The sequence below is a fragment of the Artemia franciscana genome, chromosome 6 (assembly GCF_032884065.1).
Source record: "Artemia franciscana chromosome 6, ASM3288406v1, whole genome shotgun sequence".
In the NCBI taxonomy this organism is placed as follows: Eukaryota; Metazoa; Arthropoda; class Branchiopoda; order Anostraca; family Artemiidae; genus Artemia; species Artemia franciscana.
This window is the reverse complement of record NC_088868.1, coordinates 30,490,246-30,506,087: the sequence shown is the minus strand read 5'-3', so window position 1 is coordinate 30,506,087 and position 15,842 is coordinate 30,490,246. Positions and strand designations below refer to the sequence as shown.

Genomic DNA, 15,842 nt, shown 5'->3' with positions numbered 1-15,842 from the left:
TGCTTTGTTGATGGTGATTGCTAATCGAACATTCCTTGTGTCCCGGTCGCTTTCTCTTTGAGTGTCCCGGTCGTCATTTATATTCCCTATGTCCCGGTGTCCCGGTCGTCATTTGTGTCCTGATGTCCCGGTGTGTAATTTCGTTAATCAACAAACATGACGTCAGTCGACACACAAACATGACGTCACTCGACACACAGACAACTTATTTTTATATATATAGATGTTCCGGTGTCCCGGTCGTCATTTGTGTCCCGATGTCCCGGTGTGTAATTTCGTCAATCAACAAACATGACGTCAGTCGAAACACACAAAGATGACACACACAGACAACTTATTTTTATATATATAGATTATATACATATATATATATGAATATATATATATATATATATATATATATATATATATATATATATATATATATTTACATATATATACACACACACACATATATATATATATATATATATATATATATATATATATATATATATATATATATATATATATATATACATATATACATATATATATACATATACATATATATATATATACATATATATATATATATATATATATATATATATATATATATATATATATATATATATATATATATATATATATATATATATATATTATATATATATATATATATATATATATATATATATATATATATATATATATATATATATATATATGTATATATATTTATACATACAATTCAGTTTTCGCAATTCAGGCTGTGGCTTTATTGAAGGGCTATTGAACCAAAGTTTTGGTTTCTCGGAATTTCGTTTTTTTTTTTGTTTTTGGCTTCATATATGACGCTTGGCAGAACCTTACTTACGACTAAGACCAGTTTTGGATAGTAAGAAAAAATATAAGTTAGACCATTAAATTTGAGTTAAATATCAAAGTAAAGGTTACGGAATTAATTCCTGTAGAGCAGGTAAATAATTTGGGGGCTATTATTATAAGTCTCAGGTCTAAGGTGCAGAGCATCCATGAAATAAAAAGCGCGAAGAATTTCCGGGTGGTGTGTTCGAGTGCCATTGGAGCCATTGGGTGCGTGCCTGATGGAGAATATACAAATGTGAATCTGAAAAACTGCCATAAAACTACTCACCTAATAGTAAAATTGAATTGAAAAAACTACGAATTAGTCACCAAGTTCTTCGTTATCATCAATTAAAATTGGTTTGTCAGATTTGATGAGGAACTACAATTTTTATGCCAGACGACTATGTGATTCACTTGCGGAATTTTGATTGATTATTAAAGCAGATTCTGAGGAGTACAGTGAGAAATATGGTCTAATTTAGTCTCTTCCGGAAAACCATTGTCTTTGTGTTATTAATCAAATTAAATACTTCAACTCAAAGGAAGAGTAATATCTTCTTTAGGTTGAAAAATAACTGTTCAAACAGGGATAAATCCTTTTAACAGATAGGGAAAAAACAATCACGAAGAATTTTATATATTTCGATTAGATGTACGGTGATCGTCATCAGTAGAAATACTGATGAGATGCTATTATTACTACTACTACTACTACTACTGCTGACAACTCATCGCAGCACCAAGCCGCCTGAAGCCAACACAGCTACGCACGCTCATCCTCTATCTCAATATAGTCAAAGCCTCCCTCTTTACACCCTCCCAGTAAGTTTCCATTTCCTTCAAATCTTTCTTTATGACATCCTCCTACCTTAGACGAGGACGACCTGCTTTCTGTTTTGCCCTAGACGGTTGGCCAAAATGGAAAATCTTCAGCAATCTGTTATCCGCAAAACGTGCCCTAGCCATCTCAACCTTTCTTTCATTATAGCCCTAGAAAGTGGGATTGAACCACATTTTTCATACAGCCTACTGTTTGAAATACGGTCAGTCAGCCGAGTACCCAGAACAATGTAGGCAATTTCTCTGGAAAATATCTAGTAAATCTGCATCCGCGTTTCAGAGCACCCATGCTTTAGAGTCATATTTGACCACTGTCATCACTGTACCTTCCATAATTCTAATCTTGGTTTGCAGACATATCTTCCTTTTCTTCCAAACTTTTTCAACTGTGAAAAAACGCCCTTAGCCTTGGCTTTTCTACTTTTAACATCTTCACTGCTCCCATGGTCTTGACTAATAATACTACCAGGATATATGAAGCTGCACACCTTATCGATCTTTTTGTTACCCAACGTCACCTTTTCATCTTGACTTATTCGTAGCCTTAGTGACTTAGTCTTCATAACATTAATTTTTTTTTTCAAACCCATTCTAGCACCCTGAACTCGCATAACATTAAAAGTTTATTCGTTTTGCTCACACTTTCATCTAGGATACTTAAATCATCAGCATAATCTAAGTCCAGGAGAGTTTTTCCTCCCTATTTGATTCCGTGGTCTCCCATTGCCTTTCCTGTGCTCCTTAAGACAAAATCCATCAAAATGATCCATGTAAAGGGGGATAGAACACAGCTCTGCTTAACTCCGGATTTAATACAAAACCAGCTGCTAATTTTATTTCCTACCTTATCTGCAGTAGTATTATTTTTGTACTTAACACAGATCCCTTTAGTGTATTTGTCTGGTATACCTTACAAGGATAAGACCCTTGCCAAAGCTCTTCTATCAACAGAGTCAAACGCTTGCTCATAATCTATAAAACTAATGGCCAAAGGTGTTTAACAACTAAGGCACATCTCAACTACAACCGAAGAGTGAAAATTTAGTCGACACATGCTCTACCTTCTCTAAAACCGCACTTTTCTTCTCTTAAAACCTTGTATACAGCATCTTTCAGTCTAAAAAGTATCATATCACAAAGGAATTTGCTAAATACAGAGACTAGACTAATACCTCGATAATTACGACACTCACTCATATAATGGACGGCCTCCTCTTCGTCCCTTGGGGTATATGCGGAGGTCAAGGAGAACTGGGGCGAAGAAATCTACCTAAAAATGGGATTGGTTCCGGATGATTTGAAATGGGTAATGTATGTAAGGGGAAATTTTTTGCCACTTGGAGAACTTAGGAAATATTTAGGGAGAAATAGATTGAGGGACGGTCCTTACAGTTGCCCTATGTGTGGAGAGATGGATGGGTCTTTGCAACATTTCTTAGGGGAATGTAGGGAGTTGAGAGAGTTGCGCTTGGAAATATTTGTTAGGGAGGTTGGGGGGAGAGATTGAATTTCGGAAATTTTGAGAAGTAGGTATTACTTAACTATAAATAATATTGGAATGTTCGTCCGGAAAGGTATGAGGTATCGTAATGTTTTCTTAAATAATTAGTTTAATGTCTTTACAGTCTATGTTTGTTGCTGTATTTTTTTTCACTTGTTTTGTGTATGTCACCATGGCCCAATTGGGCTTTTCGTGTGAATAAACCTATCTATCTGTCTATCACCTTTCTTATATAGTAGATTAATTGACGTTTTCCTAAAATCGTTAGGTACTCCCTCTTTTTCATAAATCATGCTCATAATTTTCAGTAACTTATTTCTAACCTCAGAGCCACCATATTTAAGAATTTCATTTACCACACTATCAGCACTTGGAGCCTTATTGTTTTTTAATCTTTTTAATACTGTCAATAATTCTTCATCACAAAAAAAAAAAATCTTCCTTCACATCCATGGTATCACAAACTTTTTCGTTTTCAGCTATATCTTTTCCTGCAACTGTACATTTGAACATCTCAAAATGTTCTGCCCATCTCTCTTTAACTCTTTCTCTATAACAAATTGTGGCCCCATTCCTATCTTTTTCTGGGACAAGTCCGTATTGACTACTTCCTCTCAATTTATTAACATGCCAGTACATTATTTTACTATTCTACCGTCTAGCTGCATCTTCCTGATCCTCGGCAATTTTTTCCATGGCCTCCACTTCACACCTCGTTAGTTCATATTTTAATGCTTTCTCCACTTTCTTTGCATTCATTTTGTTTATATATGATGTATCACTCAGATAATTTTTGTCAAATCCCTTCTCCTCTCAATTGAAGATAAAAAATTTTCACTAATATTCCTAGCTGAAGTCTTAACTTTCTTCGTAAGACACAATCAGCAACTTCACAAATTGTTTTTATGGCACTTGGTATTAACCAAGTGACATACAGCAATCGCAAATTCTGTCGGTCCCGGTTTTGCTACTTTAGGCACTTCCAGGTAGGCTAGGACGATGAAATTTTGCAGGCGTATCAGGGACTGGATCAGATTAAATGAGAAACAGTCGTTTTCCCAATTTGACCATCTTGGGGGGGGGAGTGGGGGGCCCGTTATTTCGGAAAAAATAGAAAAATTGAAGTATTTTTAACTTACGAACAGTTGATCAGATCTTAATTAAATTTGATGTTTTGAAGGATATCGTGTCTCAGAATTGTTATTTTAAATTCCGACCGGATCTGGTGACATTGGGGGGATTTAGAAGGGGGAAACCTAAAATCTTGGAAAACACTTAGAGTGGAGGGATCGGGATGAAACTTGGTTGGAAAAACAAGCAGATGTCCTAGATACACGATTGACATAACCGGAACGGATACGCTCTCTTTGGGCTAGTTTGGAGGGGGGGGGGGTTAATTCTGAAAAATTAGAAAAAATGAGGTATTTTTAACTTACGAACGGGTGATCGGATTCCAATGAAATTTGATATTTAAAAAGATATTGTGAATTCTATTGTGGGGGGGGGGGGGGTTAATTCTGAAAAATTAGAAAAAATGACGTATTTTTAACTTACGAAGGAGTGATCGTATCTTCATGAAACTTCATGTTTAGAAGGACCTCGTGACTCAGATCTCTTATTTTAAATCTCAACTGGATCCAGCGTAATTGGGGGAGGGGGGGGTAGTTGGGGGGAACCAAACATCTTAGAAAATACTTAAAGCGGTGAGATCAGTATGAAACTGGATGGGAAGAATAAAAACCTGTCTAAGAAACGTGACTGACATAACCGGACCGGATCTGCTCTCTTTGGTGGAGTTGGGGGGGGGGGGGTAATTTTGAAAATTGAGGCAATTGTAACTTACGAAAGGATGACCAGATCTTAATGAAATTTGATATTTAGAAGGATCTTGCGCTTTAAAGCTCTAAATTTAAATTCCGACCAGATCCTGTGACATTGGGGAGGAGGGGGAAACTGGAAATCTTGGAAAACGTGAAAATTGGGGTATTTTTATCTTACGAATAGGTGTTTGGATCATAATGAAATTTGAATGTCTCAGAGCTCTTATTTCAAATCCCGACCAGATCTTTTGACATTGGGGGGAATGGGGATATTTTGGAAAACATTTGGAGTGGAGGAATCGGGATGAAGCTTGGTGGATAGAATAAGCGAATGTCCTTAATACGTGATTGACGGAACCGTACTTGATTCGCTCTCTTTGGGGGAGTTGGGGGGAGGGGTTCAGTGATTGGCGAGTTTGGTACTTCTGGACGTGCTAGGACGAGGAAAATTGGTAGGCGTGTCAGGGAGCTGCACAAATTGACTTGATAAAGTCGTTTTCCCAGATTCGACCAACTGGGGGGGTTAAAGGGAGAGAAAAAATTAGGTATTTATAAGATACGAGTGGGTGATCGGATCTTAGTGAATTTTGATATTTAGAAAGACATCGTGACTCAGAGCTCTTATTTTAAATCCTGACCGGCATTAAGCCTCTTATTTTCCTTTTAAATCAATCTATTGATTCATAGAATTTTCCTAGAGCTCAAACCATATGATCTCTTGGCTCTTAGCTCTTCTTGCCTCGTCACAAGTGCCATATGAGCTCTTAGCTCTTGTTCTTAAATTATTCCCACCATTTTCCACATTGTGAATATTTAAGCTATCTAGTATAACATTCAACTGTTCCTGGAAAGTTTTTCTGAAATTCTCATCCCGGAGTCTACCAACATTATAACCTCTTGGGAGGTAGTAAATCTTCCAAAATTTCAGCTTTAAATTAACCCTAAACATTACTCGACGGCGATCCTATAAACAGCACTCCTATATACCCTAGTATATTGTAATGATTATGCCAGTCTTCGATCTACTATAACATAATTATATCAAATAAGGTTTGCTGTCTTACCTTCACATGAATACCATGTCAACTTATGGGCCCTTTCATGATCAAACACCGTATTGGTTATAACTAGATTGTTATACTTACAACATTGCAAAAGTGTGTAGCCATTACTATTTTCTTTTCCCACACCACAAGGCTAGCATACCATCTATCTCTATTTCTTCCGACCTGGGCGTAAAAATCTCACTGTAAAAACACCATATTTCTATCTGGGACCCTGTCTATTTGCTCTTGTAACTATAAATAAAATTCATCCGGGTCACTAGTATCATCATCAGACGGTTCTACATTGGCATATTCTATTATAACTAATATCCTGAGCTTTTCAGTCATAAACTGAACAATTAGTATTTGACTATTGATACCTTCTCAGCCTAAACAAGACTTAGCAGCTTCCCTATTCATTATGAACCCTACTCCCTGTCTATGAATCCCATCCTTCCTGCCTGAGTATACAAATTCTATATCAACAAATGTCATGCTTCCTACCCCTTGGGTATGAGTTTCTGAAACTCCTAATAAGTCCAGTTCGAATTGTCTGAATTCGTCAGTCAAAATGTCGAAATGATAGTCATTTTTTAAAAGTCGTAACATTCCAAGTTCTAATTTTCATGTTCTTCAAATAATTGAAATTATTTTCGCCTCAGGAAAGCAATGATCCCGGATACCAGTCCAGGACGGGGATCAACATATCTTCTCAAGTCTACGTCGAAGCGGTTAAGCTGGCTAAGAACGGGACAGCATGAAGTCCATGCTCTAGTATGAACGGAGGCTTTGTGCAATCCTGGGCCCATCTTGGTCACAACATGGTTTTTAGCATTTGGCGATGCTCTTCTATCAACAAGAGTCGAAATCCTGTACAGACAGTCTCAAGCTTATTACCTTTGACTCTATATTATATACATTCCTACAAATATTATCCTACTATGGAGAGGCAACCCATAGTGGATAAATTAGCTGTGAAGAGGTTTTTAAGCCCGTAAAGCCCGTCAGAACAGACCAAGTCCAGAAGAATTATTCATTAATCACAATCCCGTGTGAATGCTGTCTCGTTTACTAGACTACAATTTCCTCCAGGGCGCCACTCCTCAAGTGGGAAAAGAGTTGACAGCAAGGTCCCCAGTCGTGCAAGTACCCCGAAAGGGTCGAGGCAGCCCATTGCAGAGGCAATTGTCCATAAATCTGAATGTTACGCCCTGCCGCAGTTGTCCTCCTATAGAGGATCCTCCCACGACGGTGTTCTGTGTCACCATACAATTTAGCTCATGACTGGGAGAAGGTTTGTAACTCATGGGACGTGTGGACACGCCAGTGGGTTCTGTTGAGTGTATATTTGAAGGCCCTTCTTCCTCCTCTAGCTGTATTTATGGCACTGGGCAAGGGTGCCCCAGTTTCTATTATGTACCCCCAGGGATGAGGTCCCCCCAGGGTCTGTGCCTCCTATAGAGGTACCCTACATATCTGTAGGGTGTTCCCCTATTGCCACTTACAGACGCGCTGGGTGACCTGGGGGAGGCTCTATTGACAATATGCCATTATCGATATGCCATTGACGATGCACATCAATAATTTTTGTAAGTAGGTGTTTACAAGTAGGTGTAAGAATTACTTTCCTCAAATTGGGTATTTAAATCTGGTCTCTTTCCCTATTTTAGATGTGATTTTTTAAATCTTTTTTTTTCTAGCTATTCTACATACATGCCCTCTTCTGGTTTAACCGTAACGGGATTTAAATCTGGTCTCTTTCCCTAATTTAGATGTGATTTTTTTCATATTTTTTTCTAGCTATTCTGCATCCATGTCCTCTTATGGTTTAACCGTAACTATACCAATAATTATATACAGTGAACGATTGACTATACTAATTAGATGTAAGTGTAAGATGTAAATAGTTAAGATTATGACTACTTCAAGGTATTAAGGGAGCAAAAGAGGGATAAAACATCAAAGTTTCACTTTTTCATTTTTTCCAACGAAAAGAATGAGATATTGCATCGTCTAAGACTGTCTCTAGAAAAAATCGAAGTCATATTACCTACCGAGGAAACTTCACTTGCAGGGTCTTAAGGACAAGGGCATAAGTGACACTTTATCAAAAGCCGTTTGGATAGGAGTTTTTGCTAATCCATCATAAATTCACTATAAACGATTTATAAATATTTTTTAAGACCACACTGGCTAAGCATGAAAAATTGAAAACAAAATCATGATGAAGGAAAAAAGGGATAATTCCAGCAAGTTATAAAAAAAAGGAGATTTGAATCATGTCTACACACAGGAGATATGTCCATCCAAAAGTTATATGATGGACATCGTCCCTGCTGAAGAACTAAGAAATTTTTACCTCAAAATACATTTTTAGTGCTTAGTGTCCGCTCTCTCGGATCAGTCTTACGAAACTAGACGTATGTGATTCAGAAGATGTAATACAAGATTTATCCAGTGGAGAATGATTTGGAAATAGGAAGAGTCTGTTATTATTACCAAATTTACAATTTTTTGGAGGGTTTTTAGTTTACCTACGGAAAGGATACGGTCTCTTTCTTGAATTCAAGCATGATTCAAAATTAGCCATGGTTTAACGTTTCACATGTTTTTTTTCAAGGCTCTGCCGACAAAACCGGTGGGCATAAAGTTCAATTTTTGGGAAGATGTAGTAGCAGTAAGTATGACGGCAGTAGACCCTCAAGGTCCAAACCGCCTGTGTTGATCTTTTTTTCATGGCCTCTCAGCCAGGAAGTGCAATGGGAGGCTGGGGGCCAGCCATCCTGTGCTTTCACACACCCTTCCTGCTTACTCTCCCAAGATTTTTCCAGCTACCCATTTACAGCTGGATTGACTCTGGCTTAGCTTACACAGTCACACCACTGATCCGTGTCTCCAACCAAATAACCGGCCATCCGAGGAATCGAAACAGTACCCCTTGGACAAAGGACTCACAATCTACCGGTTTGGGGAAGATGGGCTTGAGTTTTATTCAGTAGTGTGACCCCCAGGAACCAAAAATCTCCACCACTTTCATAATTTGTATTACATTTGACACCACTGCTGTCGTCAAGCTCATCGTTACTGTTATCGCTCCTAACACCTTATTCGGTAGCAGACATACTCATCATCAGTGTTATTTATTGTCGAACTATATCATTAAAGTCCATGATCTTCTTCATCATATTCTGCCCTATTTCAGTTCTTTCTCTCTTTCTCAGTTCTTTCCTATTTCACTCTTTCTCTGCGGCTGTGCAATTTCACTTTAGAAGGGATTTTCCACGGGAAGGGAGAATCATCATGGAGGGAATTCTCGGGGAGAGGGGTCAGCTCGGTGGATTTTAATTGGGGAATTTTCTGCGATGCTAATTCTCTGATTTTTAAGACGATTTACCCGTTTTATTTTTATATTTGACGTCATTTGATTATCACCTATTCTTTCTTTTAGCAAGTGTCGCTTGTCCGATCACTAATTTAGACCGGTCAAGTGGCAATCCTCCGAATCTCTGATGTCATTTATGTTTTGCGAAACACTGAGTACAAGTAATCAGGCTTGTCGGATAAGTAGCGTACAAACACACACTATAAAGTTCAATTATTGTTTCCTTTTTTGAACAGGAAACAATTTTTTGAACAGTTGCTTATATCCATAAGCAACCCCCCCGCCCCCCTCACCAAATTAGAACTAACACTGTGTTCTTCTTATAGGTTTTAGAAGTTTCGCTTCCTATTTACTTCTGTAGGTCAACAATTTTTCATCCCTAATTATTTTTTTCTAGTGCAGGAGCGAGCAAAAAAAAATTGTAAGGAAGTCATTAAGTTCCAAGAATCTTGAATCAGCGGAAATTGGAAGAAATAATTCGAAACTTCCGCTCTCCACCGTGTCCTACAAACAAAATAATCAGTCTTATTTGTCAACGCTGCTTTATGCTTGGTTTACAGAAGTGCTCAAAAAGGGATACAGCACATATTTAGAAGCAAATGACCTTGGCCAAATTCCAGAGGAAGAAAGTAGCAAATCATTAATTGAGAAGTATTACATCTCAAAGGCAGCCTCAGTAATTACAATTTGTTTTTGTTTCTGCTTCTTCCCAATAGAATGTTTCCATAACAGAGTATCCTTTCTGTAAACGTATTTTGTATGACCTTAAAATAATGATTTAAAAATGGATCACATTTTATTGTAGTAAAGTCGTTAATTAGCGTTTATTTTATGTAAACGTCATAAGCGTGATTTCACCTAAACACAAACAAAATATAGTTTATTGGTACTTTCGTATTATACCAAACATCCTCGAGAAGTACAGTTAGATAATGAAATATACCAAAATATGGTGAAAATATAATTCTTCATTAACGAAATTATGGAAACTACAGAAGAGAATTATGGAAAGCAGGCCGCCCAGAAAGGTTGGGTAATCTAATCTAGTTTAGGTTCTCTTAGGCTAGGTTAGAAACTATTCTATATCAATGCAGATCGCAAACTAAATAAATTTCGTCCATGTTCACAGGTGAAGAACTTGAGTGTGGTGGTTATAATACATTAGTCCCTTCCAGTATATCACTTGCTGTTAAATGCTTGACATTAAAATACCGTGTTAAAAGTAAGCTTTCGAAACTTGTCTATTACTGAAGGTATTTAAGAAAAAGTAACAGTGATTGTTTCACCTCTTAAAAAATAGGCTACAATTTTTTCATCGAAAAACTAATTTCTGTTTCAAAAATAATGTTTTAGCTAACGTTTTGAATTAGAGATCCAACTAACGGGAAAACCATTGGATTATTATGGAGGCGCTTTCGCATAACCAGATTATAATATAACCGGAAACACCCGAATATAACCAGAATAACCAGAAATACAGAATTTCTTCTTCTTCGTGTTAGGTTTGTCATTGAGACGTTTTTAAATAGTATCATCACCGTAATCTAACTCTGGGCCCTGTGACAGGCCTGCACAATTTGTTTTCTGCTAACCTAATGGTTGGTGATTGATGGAACAGGAATTAATTGCAACAGAATAAAGCTAAAGAAAAACTTCAGCTTAATTTAGAGAAGTTGGAACAGAATGAATTGCAAAACTGACTTTCATTTTCTTTTTCCTTTTTTTCAATCATTTAATTAGTTTATTCAATCAGTATATTCATAGCAAAAACCCTTTCAACATATTCTCCTCCATAAGACTCTACGGCCAAGAGAAAAAAAAAGGAAGAAATAAAAAAAAAGAAAAAAAAATCATTTTCAACGTAATTCATCCCCAACCTTAAAAGACTCAGTAAAAAAGAGAGAAAAAAAAATACTATCATTCACCTCAAAAATCCCTAAAATCGCAAACTAGGCAGGGGACTATCGCATGAATTAAAGTTATTTCTTATCACACATTTGAAACCAAGCCTCGAGATGTGATGTGCACAAGTCAAACATCCCTCATAACAAAAATTTCTAACTCGGCCCAGACTCGTCCCTTCCATTAATAATAATAATAAAAAAGTAAATAAATAAATGAAATAAATTCGACTCTGTTTCTGATCTTTTATTTATTATCTTCTCATTCTTATATTTTCTAGCGTGATTTTCTTTTATTTAGTGAACTTTGCATTATTCTAGTGCTTAATCTCTGTTGTTGTTTTTTTTTTTTTTTTGGTTTTTTATACATTGTGAAATTTAGTGTATGGTTCATTGTAGTTGCAATGTTTTATCATTGTTTTATCAATGTTTTTAAGATTCCTGGACAGTGTTTTCAAAATTATTTCCCAACATAGAATAAGATGGCAAGCATGATGAGTTAATTCTGATATTAGCCAATCTCCTGTAATAGTTCAACCAGATAGGAACAGAAATATTAATATCATTTATTTTCATGTCAAAAAAATGTACTTATTTCAATCGGTTTGTTTTTGACGTTAATTGTCCTTTTTTGGGCTAGTCGTAATATTGATTAAGTGTAAGTCAAACAGGTATGCTAAATAGCCCTTTCTTACCCAGTTGTATTTGCCAGTTTTTTACGGCAAGTCGCGTGCCATTGCAAAGCTTTGGTGGGTTGATATTTCTTAAAGCGAGAATCGCTCTTTCACTTAGCCATTTATTATTTTTATAATTTTTTAGAATATTCGGAAATACTTTTTCAATCAATTCATTTTTGGACGTCACTAAATTACAGAAATCAGCAGGTAGTTGTATACGTCCTGAAATTGAGTCTATCGTATCATAAATGTCTTTTTGTTCCGACCTTAACTTGGAAATGTTATTTTGTACATATTTTGTATCACTCGTACTGTAACTTTGTTCACGATCCAATTCTACACATGTCGAAACAGCAGCGATACGGTTAGATGAAGGCATTCCCAAATCCTGAAGAGGTTTGTTTGCCATACGTACGCACAAATCTTCTATAATAACTAAAGTGTAGTTATAAATTTCTGATGTAAAATCAAAAGTCATATCTGACGTCTCTAACTGTTTTCGATGGAGTATATCTTCGGACATTTTTGACTTTTATTTTTCCCATAACTCTGTAGGAGCTGATGGAGAGCAAGTTGTTAAAATGATGCCAAACAATGCACGAATTTGACTTGGGGTTGACGTTTCGCACTAATGGGGAATATGGAACAACCCACTGGTTATCTACTTCGATGGTGGTACCATTGCAGGTTCTTCAGTCATTTTACAATTAGAAATTTCTCTTTCAACGGTCTTCTTACAATTAAAAATTTGTCTCTGAACGATATTCTTAAATACCTGTGTCCTGGTCGTCATTTATATTCCCTGTGTCCCGGTCGTCATTTGTGTCCCGGTATCCCAGTCTGTAATTTCTCTTTGAGTGTCCCGGTCGTTATTTATATTCCCTCTGTCCCGGTCTGTAATTTCTCTTTGAGTGTTTTTTCTTTTTAGTATTTTTTAGTTTTTTACATTTTTTCTTTTTTCAGTTTTCTTTTTCTTCTTTATTTTTCAGCTTCACTATGAAATACATATCGCCAAACCTTTGTTTTTTTTAACTAAAATCTGGTAGGCATTGATGACCTTATCCAAGTCAAAATCCCAAACCCAATCATCATCGCTATCATTTTCAGTTTTGATATGTTTTGACTCTCGCTGTCCAGGTGGATCTTCATCTAACTGCGCGGTTTTGCGTTCTTTAGCCTCAAGCCTGTTTCCTTGCTGTTCTTTTGATTCCTCGGCACGCTTTCTTTTCTGACTTTCTCTATCAGCAGCAAGTTTTTTGGCATAGACTCTTTGAGCATCTTCATCGGCTTTTGCCATTGTAAGTTCATCAGTCATTTTAAACTTAAACATTAATAGATTTCTACGTGAACATATATGTCTTAAATATCTTTAATGACGTCACCGTCATAGCAAAAATGACGACAACTAACTTCATGACGTCAGTCGACACAGAAACATGACGTCACCTGACAGACAGACACACAGACAGACAACTTATTTTTTTATATATAGATATATATATATATATATATATATATATATATATATATATATATATATATATATATATATATATATATATATATATATATATATATATATATATATATATATATGTATTTGTTCACTGTCGATTAAAATGTTTCATCCCTATTTTGAACTGTTATGTTTTTATCATGGAAAGGCAGTGTGGTCTTCGAAGTTATGTTCTTTTTATTTTGATTTTAATTACATTTTCTTTTATTTTTTTTTCATTTTTAGTTTTTTTTATTTACTTGATTTTGCTTATTTACTTTTTTTAAGTGTGATGTTTCATCTGTTCCAAACTTCTGGCTAGTTTTGAAGAAACCACTGCTATTGAGCGGTTTACTGAAGCTAGTTGGCGATGTGCTAGCCATAATACCCTCACTTTGTGTTTCTGGTATCATCGAATATGTTTCAACTAATCAGCAATCTTCTGATTCAATGCTTCAATCCAATTCAGTAAGTATTATATTCGAGATATTCTGACAAAAATGGCCATACCTGGTTAAAAGGCATTCCCTACATAAATCAGTTTTTCGTTCCAGTTTTCAGTCGCTTTTGCGTTTCCTGGATTAATTATATTTCCCATGCAGAGAAAATTAGGCCATTGTTGTGTCTCAAATCAAGGTTACTGAAAAAGGACATCCGTAGATCCTGAAAACTTCAGTGATGGGTAAAGCATGGCTGATAACCATGTAGTTTTCTATAACTCAAAAGACTTTTTTTTACAGCGAATGTGATTTATTTTCGCTTGGCGAATGCATGCAAAATGTCATAAAAGTATGTAAATACCCCTAAACCCCTCTTTTTTAGTAAATGCCAGGCATATCAAGTGCATGATGCGACAGTAGTATAAATTGATTTGTTTGTGGGTTGGTTGATTTATATTAATAAATAGCATTGATATGAGCAGGCCACATAAAGCCGAAACAAAAATCATAGGCAGCGCAATAGCGCTGTCTAAGTAAAGATCAGGATACTTCAAAGTGTTGCCAGAGATTGTGTAACATTATCCTGTGATATGTTCCCCGCCCTTAAATAACGACTGTATATCAAATTAAAAGTATTCGAAAAATAAAGCTAGAATTATTAACTTATCCATTGGGCATTGTTTGAAAAAGAATATCCAGAAAATCTGAACCATTCTTGTCACCATTACGGAAGAAACCTAAAATTAATTAAAATTGCCAGGGAAAAATTGGAAAAATTGAAAATTGCAAATTGGAAGAAAAAATTGACTCCTAGAATTTGAAAGCTACCTTCCCCTTGTATCTTTGTTTTTAAAAAATGAATTCTAGATATACTACACAAAAGTTTTTCGTGTATAAATCAGGGTATGGGAGGCATATCCTTCAAAAGCAAAGCTCGGCCTCTTTGTGCTGCATGATAAAACTGATGATGAAATAGAAAAGGAAATTGGGGTGGTGCCGCTTTTACGTGCACGAGAAATTTGAAAGTTGTGAGAAATATAAGCAAATTTGGTTTAAATTCACTTTATTCTATTCTCAGCACACATTTCGTATATTTTACTGATGCAGAGATGAACGTCTCACAATGAGTGTTGATTTTGTGTGAAATAATTTCAAATATAATCTGAAATTTCTAGTTTCAAATATAGTTCCTTGCATTTTTATGTCAATTCTTTTTTTAGAGCTGGTTAAAAGAAATATTTAGAAAAGCGAAAATAGCAAAAAGTCAGCATAGTAATATACTTAGAGGCAGTCCTACATTTATGGGTTAGTATGTGAATCTAAAACGTAAGGAATGGGACGTTATCAGCGCTTATTAGGCATTTATATGACAAATGAGGGAATCAGAGTTTCAATTAAATACTGGAAATAAACATTAAACCGAGTAAATGATTCCTCGAGCGGACCCCCCTCTACCAAATTCCATGACCAGACTAAAACTGATTTGACCTATCTAGTTACAGTACGAATATCATTATAAAAGGCACTAAGTTTTATTTTCTTTTTCAATGATTTCTTTTTCATTCAGAAAAATATATTCTCTGTACAGGCACGTACGCAGGAATTTTTTTCGGGGGGGGGGGCAAAACCTTTGAAACAGCAGATATAAAGTAGCACTTTTTTTTATTTAGTATATAAAAAAATGCAAAAAGCACGTATATCGGAAAATACAGATTAACTTTAATCTGTAGTATTGTAGCGGATGGAGGGAAGAAGACTAAAGCCTTCTTCCTAAATTGATCCATTAAAAGCTGTAGGCTACTTTATCCTGAAAAGGGGGGTTAAACGCCCTAATATCACGGATAATTCTATTTTGTTGTGGAAAGCAAACTCTCTTTACGAAAAAAAA

The 15,842-nt window shown here is 35.8% G+C and overlaps 1 protein-coding gene across 4 annotated transcripts in view; it reads left to right on the top strand.

Annotated features, from left to right (window-relative positions):
- Positions 1-15,842, top strand: part of LOC136028300 (ATP-binding cassette sub-family C member Sur-like) — a 234,735-nt gene that overhangs the window by 56,003 nt on the left and 162,890 nt on the right. For 3 of the 4 annotated variants that reach the window (XM_065706058.1, XM_065706059.1, XM_065706057.1), the window contains 2 exons: positions 9,839-10,117; positions 13,803-13,982. In XM_065706058.1, coding sequence (XP_065562130.1) covers positions 9,839-10,117; positions 13,803-13,982 — 459 coding nt within the window. The remainder of the gene's footprint in view (positions 1-9,838; positions 10,118-13,802; positions 13,983-15,842) is intronic. The other variant, XM_065706061.1, reaches the window with a different exon arrangement.